Here is a 22,312-nt window from a genome sequence, read left to right as displayed (position 1 = left end):
AGAGAAAGGGCGAAAAAAACATGTGACATGACAGAACTAGGCCCAATTCTCAGTTGAGATTGAAAAACCTGCCAAGAATCACAGTCAAGGCTAACCAATGAATAATTGCCATGAGAGGGAGGTACTCATAGGTATGGAGTGCTCATGGAACCATATCATAGGAAAGAGTCGCTGCCTCAAATATAAAATATAAATATGATTTATTTTTATAAAGCAGCTTTAGTGTTAAATATTCCAATCATCCTGGTAATAAAGTGTAAATTATGACTGTGTGGGCAGACTTGTGCTGTAAACTCCTGCACTCTTAACTTAATTTCACAGGGGACCCTCCACAGCCAAAGACAAAGCCTTGAACCTACTTGCCTGCATTGGAATAAAGCCAAACCTTCCTACACCAACCACTTCTTTGAAATGCTGAGTTTAATCTGCCTTACTATGTTAAAACGAAAATGCTTATTAAACCAACACAATTCCCTCAAATTATATTCATAAAGATCCTTAATGGCGTTTTAATGGTTATTAATCTCAACATTTTTGCTTTAATCAAAAGAAACACTAGATAGACAGTTTAGTCAGGTTCTTTATTAAACTTTTTCTTTGATGAGCACAATGCAAAGATTCCTGTTGGTTTCTCAATATGCAGCATGCTGAATTTAATATTTAAAATAGCAAATCCAACTCCCTTTACTTATAACCGTAAGAATTGTAGGCAAACAGAACTTGGAACAACAAGTAGCACCTTTACATCTACGGATCTTTAAGTAACCAAATATTTTACAGCAAGTATGATCTAAAATTCTAAGCATTCAAACCTTCACATAAATATTTACGAATGTTACATTTTATTAGATGGAATTTTTCCTCCTTGTGTTTATGGAATAGGTTTGTTACACAATGCCCTGCACTGTAAACTATTCTGCAATCTGACCACAGAACGAACTAAACAGCACAGCACACTATTAAACATAGCTGCCGGTTTTACTGTTTGAAGGACCTTACAACCCAAAATTAAAATGAAAACTTAATCAAACTCATTACAATGACTAATAAACCAAAAGTCTTGTTGCTCTTATGTGACAGTGTGCAATTTAAAATGGCATTCATAAAACAAATACTATTTCTACAGATCAGTAACAGTTAGTCAATGTGAATTGGTCCAGTAAGAAACTTAAGAGGTAGCCATAAAAATATTATTTTAGGCTTTTCAATATGAAATCAGAGATGGTCCCAATATATAGATGTCTGTTATGTAAACATATTGCTTCATTGTGATTTTACAAGTTCCTGATGTGTTTCATAAAAATAACAATTATTGTAGGTTCCATACTAATCTGGCATTACACTTCATCTATTTACAGCCATTTACTGTCCCTCACCTTCGCACAATACACACAATACGGCCTATTGTTATATAGTCCGTTGGCCATTTTCACTGCATCAAGGACATAGCTTACAAAACATTTTAGGTCGGTAATCAATTGAAAAAGAAAGTCCATTTTACCAGTATATATACGGTAGTAATATCTGGCACAAAGCTTTTCAATGCAATATAAAAAGTTATTGGTTGTATTATTTTGTTGGCTGACATTTCTAAAAAGAAAATGTCTATTTTGGAGCATGTGGCTTGTTGAACATATTTTGGCCTTCTGACAATATTTATTCAGTTGTGCATATTCCAAATGTTGCATTTGAATAATTGCTGGCATAAGTTTATTTAATATATTATAGAGTAGATCTTCTCTATAATACTGGCTTTGGCACCTATACAAGAGGGATTTCACAGCAAGGGGCACATTATGCAGTACACATCATATGTTTTCTCTATTAATGAGGCAACCACAAACATGCTTACTTTTATCAGTGGTTGAATACAGCAAAGTGCTCCACAGAACTTCCAAATAAAAATTTACTAGCCTCTATGCTGCATCATATGAATCTACTAAAAATATATCGTGAGCAACTATTCTCCCTGTTGTAAAACCAGCAAATTTAATTTACAATAGCACAATTCTGTACGGTGTGAAAACAATTTCTACACTTCAATGTAAATGGGTAGCAAGCACATAAAAACAATTAGGGAAATAATCAATGCAAACACTTGTGTATGCCATCTTTCCCTTTCAAAACCCTACTAAATGATGGATTTAGTTACTTTGAGCCACTTGCTTCCGATTAACGCTAATTACTTAAAAACCTTAGCTGCCAAATATTCTGTTGCACTTAGCTGGATTCAATTGATTCTCTGATTTTTGCAAGCAGTGCATCACAAGTCTTCTTTGCATCACCCAACAACATCGCAGTGTTGGGTTTGTAAAAGATTGGATTGTCAACAGCAGCATAGCCGACTCCCAGAGATCTCTTCATCACAACGACCTGGAAAAATAACAACAATGTCAGTCACGAGCCGGTAACTGAGGGCTCTGCCAGTAGCTCATTGGATAAATAAACCATATCAGCGGTATCCCAGGTTTGATCCCTAGCCTGTGCTGAGTTAATTTCAGCTAGGGCCATAATGTGGATGGTGCAATTGGTGTGGCTGAGATCAGGTATCCCTGGCCTAGGGAGGGAAAATAATTGAACAGAATCTCTGCCTCTGACTGCTATTCAGTGATCACTTTGGAAAGACAGAGTGTGTCTCTATGTGCAGGATCTGTCTCAGCTGCTCCTCTGGATGGGGAGTCCTTCATGAAACTGTTAATAAGCAGTCAGCAAAATGGATTCAATTCCACTGATTGTTGTCAACCATTGTAAACAATTTTACAACACCAAGTTATAGTCCAACGATTTTTATTTGAAATCTACAAGCTTTCGGAGGCTTCCTCCTTCCTCAGGTAAATGTCAGGAGCTCCTTGAAGCCTACGCATTTATACATCACAGAACAATACATGGTGTTTACAGACTGCCCCTGCAACTGCCCGTTGCCAAGGCAATCACCGTGTTCAAACAGAGAGGTGTCACCTACCGAACAGCCATGGGGACCAAATTCGCACCCCAATACGCCAACATTTTCATGCACAAGTTCGAGCAGGACTTCTTCACTGCACAGGACCTCCAACCAACGCTATACACCAGATACATCGACGACATTTTCTTTCTATGGACCCACGGCAAAGAATCATTAAAGAGACTACACGATAACATCAACAAGTTCCATCCCACCATCAAGCTCACCATGGACTACTCCTCAGAATCAGTTTCTTTCTTGGACACACGAATCTTCATCAAAGACGGGCACCTCAGCACCTCACTCTACCGCAAGCCCACGGACAACCTCACGATGCTCCACTTTTCCAGCTTCCACCCTAACCACGTCAAAGAGGCCATCCCCTATGGACAGGCCCTGCGAATACACAGGGTCTGCTCAGACGAGGAGGAACGCGATGGACACCTACAGACTCTGAAAGACGCCCTGGTAAGAACGGGATATGACGGGCGACTCATCGATCGACAGTTCCGACGGGCCACAGCGAAAAATCGCGTAGACCTCCTCAGAAGACTAACACGGGACGCAACCAACAGAGTACCCTTCGTCGTCCAGTACTTCCCCGGAGCGGAGAAACTACGCCATGTTCTCCGCAGCCTTCAACATGTCATCAATGACGTCGAACACCTCGCTATGGCCATCCCCACACCTCCACTACTCGCCTTTAAACAGCCACCCAACCTCAAACAGACTATCGTTCACAGCATATTACCCAGCTTTCAGGAGAACAGCGTCCACGACACCACACAACCCTGCCACGGTAACCTCTGCAAGACATGCCAGATCATCGATACAGATACCACCATCACACGAGAGGACACCACCCACCAGGTGCATGGTTCATACTCCTGTGACTCGGCCAACGTTGTCTACCTCATACGCTGCAGGAAAGGATGCCCCGGAGCATGGTACATTGGCGAGACCATGCAGACACTGCGACAACGGATGAACGGACACCGCGCAACAATCGCCAGACAGGAGGGTTCCCTCCCAGTCGGGGAACACTTCAGCAGTCAGGGACATTCAGCCACCAATCTTCGGGTAAGCGTTCTCCAAGGCGGCCTTCGAGACACACGACAATGCAAAATCGTCGAGCAGAAATTGATAGCCAAGTTCCGCACCCATGAGGATGGCCTCAACCGGGATATGGGTTCATGTCACGCTACACGTTACCCCACCAGCGAACAAAAGCTATCTGTTTTTAATATAATGGGTCATTTGCTGGCTTTCTCTGCCTTCCAGATGTTCCTGCCTCTCTCTGTTTTTTTTTCCTGTTTGTTTTTTTGTTGAATGTGTATTCGGGGGTTCTATCGGTGACACCTCTCTGTCTGAACACGGTGATTGCCTTGGCAACGGGCAGTTGCAGGGGCAGTCTGTAAACACCATGTATTGTTCTGTGATGTATAAATGCATAGGCTTCAAGGAGCTCCTGACATTTACCTGAGGAAGGAGGAAGCCTCCGAAAGCTTGTAGATTTCAAATAAAAATCGTTGGACTATAACTTGGTGTTGTAAAATTGTTTACAATTGTCAACCCCAGTCCATCACCGGCATCTCCACATGTTGTCAACCAGTTTACACAGATGTAAACTGATGACCCATAATCTAGGCTGACACTTCAGTGCAGTACTGAGGGAGTGCTGCACTGTCGGAGGAGCCACCTTTTGGATGAGATGTTAAACCAAGCCCTCGTCTGCCCTCTCAGGTGGATGTAAAAGATCCCAAGGCACTATTTCGAAGAAGAGCAGGGGAGTTCTCCCTGGCGTCCTGGCAAATATTTATCTGTCAACCAACATCACTAAAACAGATGATCTGGTCATTATCACATTGCTGTTTGTGGGACCTTGCTGTGTGCAAATTGGCTGCCGTGTTTCCTACATTACAACAGTGACTGCACTTCAGAAGTACTTCACTGGCTGTAAAGCGCTTTGGGATATCCTGAGCTTGTGAAAGACACTCAAGTTCTTTCTTTCTTTTCTTTTACCACTGAGAAAGACAAGAGCAGCAACAGTATGGGAACACCAACACCTCGAAGTTACACACTATCCTGTCTTGAACATATAACTATTCCTTCATTGTTGTTCGCTCAATATCCTGGAATTCCCCATCTAACATTACTGTGGGAGCACTATCACCACAAGAATTGTAGCAGTTCAAGGAGAAGACCCACCACCATCTTCTCGAGGCAAGAAATGCGGTCTTGCCAATGTTCCCCACATGCCAAGAACAAATAATAAAAAAAGATTTACATAAACAATCACCTGTCTGTCACTCCTTTCAAACAAGGTAATGATAATGAGGCAAAATGCTTATCTCACCTGTCCAAAAATTCAACAAGTGACCCAAAAAAAGATGTTTTACAGAATATTGCGCCAACACCAATTTCTAGTGGCTTGTCTTCAAATCGCCTTCTAGGTTGTTCCTACTTGATTTTGTGGACAGTGGGTGGTGGTGGATGACGTAACTGGAGCCTCACACCAAAAACATGATCTCAATCCCAGTAATTTAAAATTAATTGTGTTTCAAAATCATCAGCCAAAAATCTGTCAACTATTTTTAAAACACTTGTGTGTTTTGTTTTTCTAAAGAAAGGTATCTAATATTTATATGTACACATTAGCCACATTTTATTTTGGGCTGGTAGGGATTAGATGAGAGAAGTATACAGCACAGTATTGCCTTTAGGATACATCTGTATCCATACACATGTGCTGATAACACATTTCATTTGGAACACAGTAAGTGTGAAATAAATCAGGTTACTTGTCACTGTGTATTATGTGTAACTTCCACCTATAAAAACCCAGCTTCAACACTGGCCAAAATTTTCATTTCCTTGCCACTGACTCCATTCCTCTCCCTGCCAGATCGCTTGAGCTGAATCACAAGCTGTTCAAAACCTCAGGTACCCTGTTCAATGCAGAGTTGAATTTCAAATCCCATTTCCTAGTCATTACCAAAACTGCATACTTACATCTTTAAGATCACTGGCCTCTGCCCCTACCTCACCCTCATTTTGACTGAAACCCTTAACTATGCATTTTTCACCTCTAGACTAGATTTCTCCAATGTCCTACTCAATGGCCACCCAACCTGCACAAACGTCAACTTGTCCAAACTTCACTGCCTACATCCAGTCCCGCACTAAGCCCCACTCGTCCATCACTCCTGTCCCCTCCAACCTACAGTGGCTCCCCGTCCTCCAATACATCAAATTTAAAATCCAGGTCGTAAACTACAAATCCCTCCATGGCCTCGCTCCAACCTACCTCTCCAACCTTCTTAAGCCTCAAGTCCCCTCCCATGCCCTCCAATTATCTGACCTTCTGCTCATCCCTCACCAAACCCCCACCCTCCCCACCCCCGAACAGCTTCCTACTCCACTCTAGATGGCAGAGTTTTTAGCTGTCTTGGTCCTACTCTCTGGAACTACCTCCACCTCCCTATTTCACTCTCCACCTTTAATAGCCTTCTGAAAATGCAACTCTTTGTCCAAGTCTTTGGTCAGCTCACTTAACTCCTCCAGATTTCTCATTCATTTCTCTCATTCTCTACAAAGCTCGTTGGGATATCTTTCTGTGTTAAAAGTGCTATATAAATGCAAGTTGTTATAGGTGGTGGTTCCTTGGCTACTGGCCACCCTCCATTATTCATGTGCAAGGCTCAACAATAAGTAAGTGGGGATTGCAGATAGCACTGCATACATCCACCTCCACCAGGCGTCTCTGGACAGTGGTAAGAAGCTAAAGTCCTGGTCAATTTTTCCCTCTATAATCCAGGGTGCAGAGGCCAATTGTAGCAACCCACCACTATTCCAGCTGAGATCAATTCATTCAGCACAGGCTGGAAGCCAAGCCTTGGACCTTACTACACCGACTGCTTCAGTTACCCACTATACATTCTCACTATACACTGAGCTATTGGGGAGCAGCACCTCAATGATCTTGTGACTGAAAGAATTGTATAACTTTACAGTGGATCAATCCCACCACAAAACCTTGCCCCTTCCAAAATATATCATGATGGAATGAAATCCAAGAGCAATACCTTCACATTGTGACGACTAACAACTTTGAACTGGTTAGTATTTCTGAGTTGAAACTCAACAAGATTGCTGACTGACAAAAATTATGCTCAATAAATTAAATCAAACATATCTACCAGTGACAAATAATTGATACAAAATGTTTGCGGTTTTTCTTGAGGGGAGAGGAAGAATAGCAGCATTAATTTAATTATCAAAGTAGCCTGCCAACTAATTAAGTAATAATAACAATATAGGTGGTCAATTTGAAAAACGAGTTTGCACGTCAAGCCCTTATCCTTAGTCCTCTGATAATATATATGCAAAATCTATTATTTCTGTTCCACTTTTCCTATTTAATGTAAGATCTGGATAGAATTAGTCTCAAGTAGGAAAGTCATCTTATTGATTGGTTCTGTACACAAAACGCGTGTCCTGTATATTCCTATATTGAATGTTTGCGACATTTTTACTACGTTAAAGCGCGAGTTGTTGTCTATTTGTAGAAATTTGTACTGTTATTTGAGTACATTTCTACATATTAAAAATCTTACATCTGAAAGAACTTCTTGTCTACAAAACCTTACTTCCTGTTGGCACATTTTTGCCACATTTCGTGTCAATCTTTTCCATTATAAATTCCTATGTCGCGTTCAGAATGGAAACTGTCTCTGTAAACTTGACAAGCTATCATTACACCCGCCCACCAGTGATAATGCTGTTACGCCAAGCTTTACGCCTCCCAGCTTCTCAGTCTGAGCTGCAGAAAAACACCTGTGTTCCAATCTACTTCTCTGATTCCCAATTTAACTATAAATAATACATCAAAATTTAAATAAAAATATAGGAACAGAATGTGTGACTTTAAAACAGGGACTGAATCACATCTGCACGCTCTGGATTAATTATCCCCTGCCGTCTAACCTTGCTTCCCCTGAAAACTATAGCTGGTCTTGAATCTGTGTGTAATGCCACAGGAGATCGACTAGCATAATCAAAAAATACTGAATGTTGTACAAGAGATTTACACCAGAATATAGTGTTCCAGCATGGAAATTCTTGTTGGATCGGAGAGACATATGCATGCAAGGATGCTTTTATTTATCTGGCAAAAGTTTTATGATGGGTTGTGGAGTTTTTGTATGACAATATTCCTCAAATTGACTTTGGAACAGACAATCAACTGTCAAAATGTGACAGGAGTATTTTTGACAGCTACTATTCAATATCTTATTCGCATACGTCCCAAGTCATTCCCTTTGTTTTGTGAATTCTTGTTGTTCCAAAAAAAATGGATTCCCTTCAAACATTATTAGACTAAGTCCAGCATGGCTGTCAGCAGTCCCTCAAATTTCTCCATCCTTGCTAATTTTCTCCCTTCCCTCCTGGCCTGAAGGCATCACCTCCTTTCTGAGGTATGGCTGCCATCCAGTACCTTGCCAAATGTGCCCATTATTCATTGTAAACAATTTTACAACACCAAGTTATAGTCCAACGATTTTATTTGAAATTTCAAATAAAATCGTTGGACTATAACTTGGTGTTGTAAAATTGTTTACAATTGTCAACCCCAGTCCATCACCGGCATCTCCACATCATGGCTCCCATTATTCATGTGAGCCTTGGTAGTGACACAGATATTGCAATGGCATTTTTATTTCAATTATGGCGCATCAGAGAGGATCCTTTTTCATAGACTTCATGCCTTCTTTACTCACTTGTTTCGATTTCCAGACTTCTAGCACTGGCATTCCAGCGATGATTGAATTTGGATCTTCCTGAGCTGCTGAGTTAACAGTGTCGTTTGCTCCAATAACCAGTACCAGGTCAGTTCCTAAAAAAAGGAGGAATTATTTAAGAATAAGAAGCAGGAAATCAGATAAATATTTATATTATCTATTTGCATGTTCACAAACTGAAGACGGATTTTGCTATTGTTCTAGCAGATTTGCACAGATGACAGGTAACTGCACTCTCATATTACCAGTATGGTATAAAGTGATCACAGAGATAGAGGGCCTGGTATTAGGAGGGAGGCGGGTTGGCAGTGTGGGGTTGACTGGGCGGACTGCGCACCCATCATAGGCTGTCAGCTGGAGGAGCCCTATTTAAAGGTGCAGTCCTCCACTAACTGATGCTGCAGAAAATAGGCAAAATTACTGCATGGAGCAGCCCAGGGGAAAGGCTGCTCCCAGGTTTAATGATGCCTCACTCCAGGTCTTACTGGATGGGGTGAGGAGAAGGAGGGAGATCTTCCACGCGGCGGACGGGAGGAAGTGGCCTGCCTCTGCCACCACGGAGGCCTGGCTCGAGGTGGCAGAGGAGGTCACTAGCACCACCAACATATCACGCACCTACAAACAGTGCAGAAGGCGCTTCAATGACCTAACCAGGTCAGCCGAAGTGAGTACACTTACTCATTCCCCTACACTCCGTCTGCCACATCACCGCCCCCACCCCACATCTCCTTCTGCACTGCCAACACTACTCTGTCACATCACTCCTCACACCCACTCAAAGCTCATCCTCATCTTACCTGCACTTACTCACCTCGCCAGTACTCATCCCGCCACTACCACTCAACCCAATCCTCATACAATCTCATGGCTCTGTCTCATACTCACCCTCTCATGCATCGCTTTCACGGTCAGCCTCACCAAACCTGCCACTACCTGTGCTGCAGCCACAGGGCATGCATCACGTATGTGTAGTAGGAAGCGTAAGGCAAACGTGTCGCGAGCATGAAGGGGATGCACAACGGTGTTTGACTGTTTGTCATGGTTTTTACTTATATTTGATTTCTGATCCATTCACATTACATATTATATTGTCACCACTACTGCCAGGTCTTGGCCATTCTTGACTGGCTTGTGCAATAATGCCCTTTCATGAGGTTCTCCATGAAGACCCCTGATGCCACCCATTGGGTCACCCTACAGTGGGTGTCTGTGTTGTTGCCCGACTACTTTGTGCAGGTGCCTGTTGTGCAGCACTGTGTTGTGTAGCTCCACGTGGCGGAGGTGGACGGCATGCCTGGCGAGGCTGGTGATGTTGCTCGTCCTCCAATGGAGTGATGAATGCAGCTATGGAACCCCCCCCATCCTGACTGTGTGAGTGTGAGGGGGTCCACAAAGTAGGTAAATATGTTTGGACAGCAGAGTTTAGGGTATGATGTAATAATTTTGAGTGTGGAGACAATGGTGTGGCAGGCAAAACTTTGTCTGAGCTGACAGAGTGCCCTGCTGCAATGAATGAGGTATTCCCCCCAACGGTCATGGAATCCTCTGCATCTCCCAATGGCTGCTGACTGAAACACGTCTGCAACAACAGGGAGTGTTTTCTACAGCATGGGAAACACGCTGAGGAGAGTCCAAAATCACATCCCTGCTAAAATCTCTTCCCAATGAGGTCTGTCAACAACCTCAAGTACCTTCCTAATATCTAAACTGTCATCCCGCCGGCTTTAATTGCCGGTGGGAGTCCCGCATGCGGGGGCTGTGCGCGCACTGATTCGCGTCATTGGGGAACCCGGAAGTGGGCGGGTTGGAGCCGGGCTCCGGACCCGCTCCGGGATTTCCCAATTTTATGAACCCCCCCGCCACGAACGCACCCGCTCGGCCATCCTAAAATTGACCCCAGAGAGAGAGACAGTGAGAAAGGGAGAAATGCATTTATATAGCATATTATCAAGATTTTAGGACTTCTCAAAGTGCTTCAAGACCAGTAAAATACTCTGGGAGTCCCATCATTATTTTAATATGATCAAACGCAGCAGCCGTATTTGCACACAGCAAGGTCCCACAAACAGAAAATTAGATGATTGGCCAATGAGTCCATTTTTGATGGTGTTGGTTGAGGGAGGAATGTAGGCGAGGACACTCGGAGAACTCCATGTCCTTCTTTAAACGGATCTGTTTTATGTCCACCTGAACAGGCAGATGGGGCTTCAGTTGAACATGTCATCTGAAGATGGCACTGTATGCAATATAACACTCCCTCAGTACTGCAATGAAGTGCCAGACTGGAAAAAAACATTGCAGTCAATCTGACCAACATCAAATCCCCTACAGCCACTGCCTCAAATATCTATCCAATTCTTCTTTATTGAATTTTTCCATACTATCAGCCTCCACTGTATGAATATGGGAAAGTATAATAAAGAAAACCTCAAGCTTCAGACTCAGGTAAGAGTGCTACCAACTGAGACTAGCTGTCACTTGCACCATCGGTCAATCAGCATCTCAAAGAAAAAGATAGATTAACATTTCAGATTTAACCTTTCATCGTCCATCTAATGACGGGTTGCACCTGAAATGTTTTTCTTTTCAAATGTTGACAAACGTGCATTTCCAGCTTTTTTATTTCATATTTGACAAATTTGCAGTTTATATTTTCCCTCCAATCAGTACAAACCTATTAATTGATAGGCTAGTGTGCTCAGTTGGCAATTAATTGCTCCACACAATCTACGATCTGCTTAGGAATGAACCGCATTTACCTATCACTGGACCTTTCCTCCCATTCAGAGATATCCAAGTATTAAGCAAACAGATCAGCTAGACAGAAAAATTGTGTTTGTGTCTCCAAGGTTTTAAATTTATGGCTGTAACGAGAGTCCAAAAAAACTAGCTGTACTATGCATGCATAATTCACAACTAGAAAAGCACAGCCAAGTATTCATTCACTGTACTTTAAATATGGTATATTGGCCTTTTTTCTGCTTGCACCAGCCTAATAAAAGTTTTGCAAAGTTAATAAAATCTGACCTATCCATTACTCAGAAAAATAAAAAAATTGTTTTTTTAAAAAAAGTTCAGCTCAAGAAATATGCAAATAAAAATGCCTGTGTAACCACAAGATTTAATTTACTCTGCTCCATGTCCCCCCAAAAAGTACTAAAGTTTTAGTGCAGCGTGAAGAACACTACAGTACTGAATCCCACAAGCTGCAGCTGTCGCCTGGAGCCAAAGTTAACTGTCTATAAACCAGACAGCACCTTACAGCATTTGGACTTTCAGGACTGTTGAATCATTCTGCACCAAACTTTTTTTAAAAAGACAAAAATAACTGAATTAAACTTGTGCCATGTTTCTCGAATTCCACATGACAGACAAATAGTTTTTGAAGACTGAAAAGATCTTTTGAAAACATTTTTAAAACGTATTTCACTCCAGTTTCTTGGTTCTTTCCCTATCCAATAGTATTTTGTATTTCTTTGCTTGATACAACTTATTTTTTTCATAATTGCTCATTATTTTACTTTTTATTCCAGTATATATTTTATTTTAGCTTCACTTTTATTCATTTTGCTTCTTTGCCAGTTTTCTTCTTTTGTAAAAACTCTGGGGCTCTCGAAGATAATCAATCAAGCTGCTGGAGACCACAGCTACCTATGAAGCATGATTAGACATACTTAAACTACCCCATAACTCCTCCATATGTCCCAGTTCCAATGGACATAGGACTATACAGTATCAGACATAACCATATCCATTCATCGGGCCTGTCCCAAAACGTCAGACTTCTTACCCCACAGTACTTCTGATACTCTTCAAAAGCCCTGCCCACCTCCTAAATTTAAAATGTAAGTATCCCAAGTACCCTTAGTTATTCCTCATAGCTAAGATGCCCCAAACCATTTATCAAATTAGTTGTCCTTCTGTGTATTCCCTCCAAAGCTACCAACTCCCATGCAGTATGGCACCCAGCACATTACACAATACCCAACTGGTCTATGCCGGTGTTAATGCTCCACACGAGCGTCCTCCCACTCTACTTCATCTAACCTAGCAGCATAATCTTCTATTCCTTTCTCCCTCATGTACTTATCTAGCTTCCCCAATTCGCCTCAACTACTCCATGTGATAGCAAGTTCCACAATCTCACCACTCTCTGGGTAAAGAAGTTTCTCCTGAATTTCTTATTGGATTATCTTATATTTATGAATATTAATATACATCGAAAACAACAATGGCCCCAGAAGTGATCCCTACAGTTACTGGCTCATCATCTCTTTCCCAAGGATAGAGTTGTTGCTCTTTTAATAATTACCCTTTGAATCCTTTGACTCATCCAGTTCATTATCCACTTCAAAAGCTTCTCCTATTCCATGCATTTCTACATTGTAGAGTAATTTTATATCTAGGACTTTATCAAAGGCTTTGCTAAAGTCTAAGTATATTCCATGTACTGAGTTTCCCTTATCAACTCAGGTTATATATTCCAGTAGATTTGTCAAGTTGATGTAACACTTGTAAATTTATGTTGATTATTTTGCTTTACTATTTCCTCTTTTAGCTTACTTTCTATTTTTTTTTCTCAACTATTGATTTCAACTCACAGTCTCCCCCTCGATCTCTTCCCACTCTCTCCCTCCACTCCCTCCCCCTCTCTCTCTTCCCCATCCCCCTCCTCCCTCCATCCTCTCCCTCCCTCCCTCTCCTCTCTTCCACCCCACCCTCACTCCCCTCCCTCTCTTCCCTCCTTCCTTTAATAAAAGAAAAGATTATATGAAGTTTAACCCTGTTGACAAGCCCCAAACATAAAGACACAACACATTGGTTAACCAAAGATGCAAGCTTTTGTCCCCAAAGAAAGCACCTTTTGTTAAACTCCTACCTGGAAAGTCTGCATTGATTTCATCCATTTCCAGTACAATATCATATGGAACTCCAGCTTCAGCGAGCAGTACATTCAGCTGTCCGGGCATGCGTCCTGCGACAGGGTGGATTCCAAACCTGGGAACAGAGGCAAACAAATGTAACTAAGTATTTCAGGTGGGCAGTGGCCGTTCCATGCATCACTAGTCTTGAGTACTAAATTTCCTCTGGACTTTTCAGCAGAAGAATTCGCCCGGTGTCACAATGCTGGATAAAACTCTGGCCTGACCTTGATTCCTAGGGTTTTGAAAAGCCTGTCATTTTAGGCCATTGAAACTATCACAAATCAGTAAGATAATAACCAGGCAACAGTCACAAAGCATGGGCTGGTCACCAACATTTCGCACCAAGTTATCAATTTCCTATCTTTTTCCAATTAGCTGCAACTTGAAGAGTCTCCTGATCTGGCTGACTTGGGTTCATTCTTACAGAGGCCATTGGTCTGTTTTTTATTAATCAATATAGTTGTATTGAATGTCCAAATGTTTAATAAGGATCTGTTTGGGTGGACATAAAAGTTTGGCTAACTGAAGTAAGGCAGAACTCCCTGAATGAGTCAGCTGGAAAATTCCATGTCCCATAAGGAGCATGAAGCCATATATACCATGAAGGTCACAGATTCCATCCCTGGACTGTGCTAAATTTGCTGATCTCAGTTGGGATGGTGACAGAGGAACTATTAAATTTGCCTCAGTGTCTGGGGGTGGGAGGGGGCAGGATTCCTGCTCCTGATTGCTACTCAGGGACCACTGCTGGAAAGTGTGCTCACGTGGACACTGGGTGAGGATAGGATCAAACAGCACAGCGATGTGCCTCCCCTGAAACAGTCACTGTTTAGGGTCACACATGAAGAATGGTCACTTGGTTAAGATACCTGAGGGGACCTGTTGTCCATAGATCATCAACAAGTGTCAGAGCCTTTGGGAGAGGAAGAGAAAGAAATGAAAGATGATGTGTTCATCATTAGTGCTCTAAAATGCTGCAACACGGAATGATTGAGGGCTTGAGCTACAGTTCACGATTCTCCCACAATGAATTCCCAACCTCACCATGTTGTTAGGGGAGGCATCACCTTAAGGATTTGGTGCTTCCCCACAAGAGTGAAAAAGGAAAGGGAGAGCATCACAGGCTGCCCTACAACATGAGAAACTGTAGGAGAGAAACATTAATTAAGAGGTAATGTATTACAAACAAAGAAAAACAAATGCAAAATATAAAGATAATATTTAAATATTAAATATGTCAGGAAGGACAAAAAGTGGCCCATCCCAACACTCCTAGCAGGTTAGCAAAAGCAGCGTCAAGAAGCAGGTCATATTTTGGCCTCTTCACTGCTAAGAGCAGAAAAAGTGAATTGTTGTTGCCTCCCAACCCTCTTCTTTTGTTTGAAGTGGTACTTACACTATACTCTTTGGAAAGTCAAACTAGTGTGAGATGGTCCCTTGGAGCAGGACTCACACCACAAGGTTTTGGTGCCTTCTGTAGTCTCCAGTTATTTCTCCACCTTTGCATTGGTGGCTTTGCAAAACCACTTTGCAAGGACACGAAAGCGGCAGTTATAAATGCAACCTAAATTGACAACAACAACTTGCATTTATATAGTGCCTTTAATGTAGTAAAACATCCTCATTATATCCTCAGGATGTCTCAAGTGCGTCACATCCAATGAATTACTTTTTGAAGTGTAATCATAGTTGTTGTGTAGGCAAACACAGCTGAAAATTTGCGCACAAGCAAAATGTCCAGTTAAATGTTTTTGGTGATGGCGATTAAGGAAGGAATATTGCCTCGGACACCAGGACAACTCCATGCTCTTTCTTCTTTAACATCCAACAGAGAGGGCAGCTTGAAAGACAGCATCCCCAACGATGCAGCCCTTTCTCAATACCTCACTGGAGTGTCAGCTTAGATTATGTGCTCTATTCCTGGAGTGGAGCTTGAACATATGACTTTCATAGAGGTGAGTGTGCTGCCAATTGAGCCAAGCTGACACTACTGTAAATATTCTGACATTACTGCAATTATTTTAACTTCATTTTTCTGAGCACAGAGGGTTGATGTGGGCAATATGATTGATGTGGTGTATATGGACTTTGAAGTCAATAGGAATCCGGGGGAAAACTCTCCAGTGGCTGGAATCATACCTAGCACAGAGGAAGATGGTAGTGGTTGTTGGAGACCAATCATCTCAGCCCCAGGACATTGCTGCAGGAGTTCCCCAGGGCAGTGTCCTAGGCCCAACCATCTTCAACTGCTTCATCAATGACCTTCCCCCCATCATAAGGTCAGAAATGGGGATGTTCGCTGATGATTGCACAGTGTTCAGTTCCATTCGCAACCCCTCAGATAATGAAGCAGTCCGAGCCCTCATGCAGCAAGACCTGGACAACATCCAGGCTTGGGCTGATAAGTGGCAAGTAACATTTGTGCCAGACAAGTGCCAGGCAATGACCATCTCCAACAAGAGAGAGTCTAACCACCTCCCCATGACATTCAACGGCACTACCATCGCCAAATCCCCCACCATCAACATCTTGGGGGTCACCATTGACCAGAAACTTAACTGGACCAGCCACATAAATACTATGGCTACAAGAGTAGGTCAGAGGCTGGGTATTCTGCGGCGAGTGACTCACCTCCTGACTCCCCAAAGCCTTTCCACCATATACAAGGCACAAGTCAGGAGTGTGATGGAATACTCTCCACTTGCCTGGATGAGTGCAGCTCCAACAACACTCAAGAAGCTCAACACCATCCAGGACAAAGCAGCCCGCTTGATTGACACCCCATCCACCACCATAAACATTCACTCCCTTCACCACCGGCGCACTGTGGCTGCAGTGTGTACCATCCACAGGATGCACTGCAGAACTCGCCAAGGCTTCTTCGACAGCACCTCCCAAACCCGCGACCTCTGCCATCTAGAAGGACAAGGGCAGGAGGCACACGGGAACAACACCACCTGCACGTTCCCCTCCAAGTCACACACCATCCCGACTTAAAAATATATCGCTGCTTCTTCATCGTCACTGGGTCAAAATCCTGGAACTCCCTTCCTAACAGCACTGTGGGAGAACCTTCACCACACGGACTGCAGCGGTTCAAGAAGGCGGCTCACCACCACCTTCTCAAGGGCAATTAGGGATGGGCAATAATTGCTGGCATTGCCAGCGACGCCCACATCCCATGAACAAATAAAAAAACATTTCCAAAAGGCGTTTGATAAAGTGCTGCATAATAGGCTTGTCATCAAAGTTGAAGCCCATGGAATAAAAGGGGTAGTGGCAGCATGGATACGAAATTGACTCAGTGACAGAAAACAGAGAGTAGTGGTGAACGGTTGTTTTTCGGACTGGAGGGAGGTATATAGTGGTATTCCCCAGGGGTCGGTACTAGGACCACTGCTTTTATTGATATATATCAATACTTGGACTTGGGTGTACAGGGCACGATTTCAAAATCTGCAGATGACACAAAACTTGGAAGGCTAGTGAACAGTGAGGAGAATAGGAGAACAGGCTGGTGGAATGGGCGGACACGTGGCAGATGAAATTTAACGCAGGAAAGTGCGAAGTGATACATTTTGGTAGGAAGAACAAGGAGAGTCAATATAAACGAAAGGGTACAATTCTAAAAGGAACAGAGACATCTGGGAGTACATGTGCTCAAATCGTTGAAGGTGGCAGGGCAGGTTGAGAAAGTGGTTAAAAAAGCATACAGGATCCTGGGCTTTATAAATAGAGGCATAGAGTAAAAAAGCAAGAAAGTTATGATGAACCTTTATAAAACACTGGTTCGGCCACAACTGGAGTATTGTGTCCAGTTCTGGGCACTGTACTTTAGGAAGGATGTGAAGGCCTTAGAGAGCGTGCAGAAGAGATCTACTAGAATGATTCCACGGATGAGGGACTTTGGTTACATGGACAGACTGGAGAAGCTGGGGTTGTTCTCCTTACAGCAGAGAAGATTGAGAGGAGATTTGATAGAGGTATTCAAAATCATGAAGGGTCTAGACAGAGCACATAGAGGGAAACTGTTCCCATTGGTGGAAAGCTCAAGAACCTGAGGACACAGATTTAAGGTGATTGGCAAAAGAACCCAAAAGGTGACAGGAGGAAAAACTGTTTACACAGCGAGTGGCTATGACCCGGAATGCACTGCCTGAGGGGGTGGTGGAGGCAGATTAAATCGTGGCTTTCAAAGGGAATTGAATAAGTACTTGAAGGAAAAAAATTTGCAGGGCTGCAGGGAAAAGGCGGGGGAGTGGGACTAGCTGGATTGCTCTTTCAGAGAGCCGGCACTGACTCGACAGGCAGAATGGCCTCCTTCCGTGCTGTAACCATTCTATGGTTCTATGATTCTATGATCACTGAGCTATTTTCATGCAGTAAAAATATATTCACACATTCCATTTGGCTCTGGTAAATATTTGCATGGTGCCCTCTTTTTGATGGGTTTTAGTGTAACCTCCTTGCTTTCACAATAGGATAATTGCCCAAAATAATTGTTATTATTGAGTTGCAATAATTAGAACACCCTAAGAGAACTGTAGCACTGGTGGGTGAGTTAGAGGACTGTGATCCAACTCAGGAGTTTAAAAGACATTATGGGGTCGTTTATCACCATGGGCAGACATTGGGCGTTGCAACTCTGCCGCTCGCCTGCTATCCTTGGCATGAAGCCCGACCCATTTTGAGTGTTGGTCCTCATTAACATTTGATCGGCGAGCTGCGAGTGTTGAACTAGAGCTCACCGATCAGGGTGGGCAGAAAATCCAGTGGCTCCTCCATGGTGACCTCTCTCCATACCTGCTCTAAGAGTTGTCACTTTTTAAGTCGAACTTTAAGCTCTATTTTTCCGAGATCAGCAAAAATGGCCTTAAGCTGACAACTCAGGAGTAGGCTGAATTCTCTGACAGGAGACCCCCCCTCTCAAATTTGAATTGTCTACTGACACATGAAAAACTTGCCCAGAGGGCTTTGCCTGCAGCATGCTGGCTGAGGAGTGGGACATTCAGCGAGGCAGTAGCTCTTAAAGGGCTGCAGTTTGCCTTAAAAGTGCAAGTTGTGGTGGTTATAGAAAAGTAGACTAATTGTTCACAATGGTACAGCAGAGAGATGTGGCCAGCAATGTTAGCTTTGATGCTGAAGGGTTGGAGGTCTTGCTGCAGGAGGTGCATCAAAGGAGGGGCTGATCACCACCTTCAGTAAATGCACAGTTACAAGCTGCACAGTGGGAGGTCACCAACTGAATCAATGCAGTCACCTAGTCTCTCGTACCCAGATCAAAAAGGAGGCGTCAGGTGGAAGGTAAAGGTATCTGTATTCCTCAATTTTGGACACATTTTTAGTGGGATGCGGAAACAATGGCACAAAACCTAAGTTGGGAAATCTTAAATTCTCTGGGAAGTACTATTTCAAGCACTGAACACAACATCAACATAGTGTTTCTTCTTCTTCAAAGACTGTGTGCTTCCTAATAATGGCTTTAACATGCATACTGAGGTTTCTGTGGTCAGATACCACCTGTACGGTAATTAAGTGCAGACCTTTAGTGTTCATGTAAGCTATGAAGATGTGAGAAGCCCTTATTCAAGGGAACCCTGCCACCCGCACTTTGTTTCCACAGGTGCTGCCCCTTGCAACAGGGTTTGTATCTTGCTTGACACGTTTGTGCACTGTAGACCACATAATGTGCCAAATGTTCCTTAGGGTGACTTGGATGGATCCAGTATCAAAGCTTCAGTTCTGCAGGAAGACCATCTCTAATCCAAGTGTTGTTTGCAAGTCATCTTACGACAAATGGTATAACTCTGTCACAGACTGTCTTGTGAAGCGGTGGCGGTGAAGACAGGAGTCCGTTAATATCTCCAGGTATGTTTGCAGAGGCCTATAAATGTTGGTCCTGAGGTAGTGACAGATGCAGACAAACTGCCTCGGGTATCATTTCCCTTGCATTTGTTGACTCCTCATGAACTCTTCTCCTATATCTCAATCCTGTAACATATTTGGAACCTCCAAATACTCTTTGAATCGTGCAATTTAAATGGCAGCAGCAACTAAGAATAATGAAGGAGAGCACTGTCAAGACAAAAATGGTGGACTACCTGGCAAAACCAACTCATACATGCAGCAAAATATCATTAAAAATCAAAAAACAATTCTACCAGCTGAAAACTGTCATCTGCCTTTAAGAAGGCTACTTCTGGCCAGGTTCCACGGCTCCCCCATGCAGCAAGTTTAACTTGGAAAGTGGCACATGAAAACCAATTTTAATATTATATTCACGAGGCCTGCACAGAAAAACTGCTGCGTGAAGAAAATTGCACGCCTCAGGAAATTGCATGCCTCAGAAAATAAGGGCTTTAATGCTCAGATAAATAATTCTGAGACTAATTTACTTAATACTACAGGTACACTAGAAGTAATTTTATCATTTAATCATTGCCTTTAACAGTAAGAGAACAGCTGCGTTTCTTTGATCTACTGGGTTTATTGGGATATCTTTAATACTTGGCAGGTTAGAAGATTTAATAAACAAAACCAGCAGGAGCATGATGTAATACACTTATATTTCCCATCTGAATTCTTCCAATGTGCTGGAGCTATACAGCGGCCTGAAAACATTCCACAAGGTTGCCTGTAACAGTGAATATGACCGCATGGGTACTTTATAACCCAAGTGCCCTTCCACAGTTTCACAAAACACCGGTCAACGCAACACAAAGGCATAAAACCGAATGTATATGTGGCACAAATCGGTTGCACATAACGGTTCTGATCTATAAATTTTAATCAATCCATCATGTTGGTTTATGAATATTAAGGACAGTTACACCTGGTAGGTGTGCAACTGTATTCTAGATATAGCTTAATAAGTACAACAAAAAGGTAATACAGTCACCATCAAAACTAAAATACTGCTAGATGATGAAAAGCCTAATGGCCTTGAAATTCCATAGGTGTTCCCTCGGTCTTCCGCCACAGCATCAACAGGAGACCAGGGGAACCCCCAAAGAAACTGCGTTAACAACCATTTTCAGCCAGTTCTCCCGGGGCTCCAACGGTCTCCCACCAAAGTTCACATACCCGAACCCCCAATGTCCCCACACTAGACCCCAGCTGCCCTGGAACTGTGTTAGATTCCCAACTTTCAGTCCTCCGAAGCTCCAGGCCCTTCCCATGACTCTTCCCATCCACCCTCCCAGGTATGCCCGGCTACCAGCCTTCTTCACCTCCCCCTCTCAAGCACTGTCGGACCACACAGTCTACACAGTGAGTACCCTACGCCCATTACCTCCACTGACCCGTGAATGCTGCAAGAACACAGCTACACCCCCTACAAATGTCTTGCCAAGTCTCATGAGACAATCCCACCAAGTGTTCCCAAACCCCAGCCCTCCCACATTCCCTCCCCTATGATGAATCCCAGCTCCAGCTTCCTCCACCCAGTGCCTCCCACCCAATAACCCAAATTCTCTGCTTCATCATGTATCCACCCACCCACCCCCACTCCCAACTGCCCCCCACAATTCTCCAGGCTTGATCTCCACCTTTCTCACTGACACACATTGCAGTATCTCTCCCCACTCAATTCACTAAATACTGCCTCCCACCTTGCTGCATATCTCAGGTCTTAAAAAGGTAAGAGGCAGATATGGAGGATATCAGTAAAAGAACACATGCAAGAGCCATACAGCACACAGAAGAGAGAGGAGACAGAGTGGTGCAGCGACTTACAGAAAGAGACAAAACAATGAGAAAGGGATTTGAACACAATAGGATACAGGCACACAATGAAAAAAACACGAGAGAGAGAGAGAGAGAGAGAGAGAGATGTTACAATACATTGTACATTACTTGGTATAATGTTCCCATCAATATAAAACAGCTGATATTCTGACTTGCTCTAATAGGCAATAGGCTCTTTTTTTTTATAAAAGGTTCACCTGAAAATTACTTACAAGGGTTCATTTTGCTAAGGCTCTGCTGCTGATGTGGACCTTCATCAGAAGGGAGTGTGGGTTGGAGATTGTGTTAAAACACCGTAGGGCCGACTCAGCACCCTACATTCCTGTCTAGTGTGCCACATGGAACCTTGCAAAATTAACCCTGTAGATTCTGAATACATAACAAGAGCTGGTTGCAGTTTTATATATCAACTAAGCCTAAGACTGTGTTTATCACTGAATAGCTCAGCGTCCTGACAATACAGTTACACACTTATTGATCTTACTAGGCAACATCCACAATCGTGTATTGCCACTCATAAAATATATCAACTAAACCACCAATGTCAAAACTGTACTGTTTTAAGGTACAGTTTTAGTCTGATCTGTGTTATAAGTGACCTAACACCACTTGACTGGCCACTGAGGGGGGTGAACTTCGGCAGAAAAGCCACGGAAATCCCAGAGAAACTATGTTTTTCCGGTGTTTCTGAGGCTCTTCTGCCGAAGTTATGGGATGACCAGGAGAACCCCCATTGAAATTCGCCCCCAGGTGTAGAAAATGGAAATGTATTTCATTGCCAAGCACAAAATTTCAACATTTTTACGCAGCGAGTTGTTATGATCTGGAATGCACTGCCTGAAAGGGTGGTGGAAGCAGATTCAATAGTAACTTTCAAAAGGGAATTAGATAAATAC

At 43.0% G+C, this 22,312-nt stretch overlaps 1 protein-coding gene across 1 annotated transcript in view; it reads right to left on the bottom strand.

The window, feature by feature from the left end:
- Positions 1 to 562: 562 nt before the first annotated feature.
- LOC137329941 (NAD(P) transhydrogenase, mitochondrial-like) overlaps positions 563 to 22,312 on the bottom strand; it is a 139,065-nt gene continuing 117,315 nt past the window's right edge. Inside the window, exons 20-22 of the mRNA XM_067994498.1 lie at positions 13,625 to 13,743; positions 8,725 to 8,840; positions 563 to 2,373 (exon numbers count right to left, since the gene is read on the bottom strand). Coding sequence (XP_067850599.1) covers positions 2,221 to 2,373; positions 8,725 to 8,840; positions 13,625 to 13,743 — 388 coding nt within the window. The 3' untranslated portion in view covers positions 563 to 2,220. The remainder of the gene's footprint in view (positions 2,374 to 8,724; positions 8,841 to 13,624; positions 13,744 to 22,312) is intronic.

This window comes from Heptranchias perlo, chromosome 1 (genome assembly GCF_035084215.1).
Source record: "Heptranchias perlo isolate sHepPer1 chromosome 1, sHepPer1.hap1, whole genome shotgun sequence".
In the NCBI taxonomy this organism is placed as follows: Eukaryota; Metazoa; Chordata; class Chondrichthyes; order Hexanchiformes; family Hexanchidae; genus Heptranchias; species Heptranchias perlo.
The sequence above is the reverse complement of the archived record's forward strand: the minus strand, read 5'-3'. Positions and strand labels throughout refer to the sequence as shown.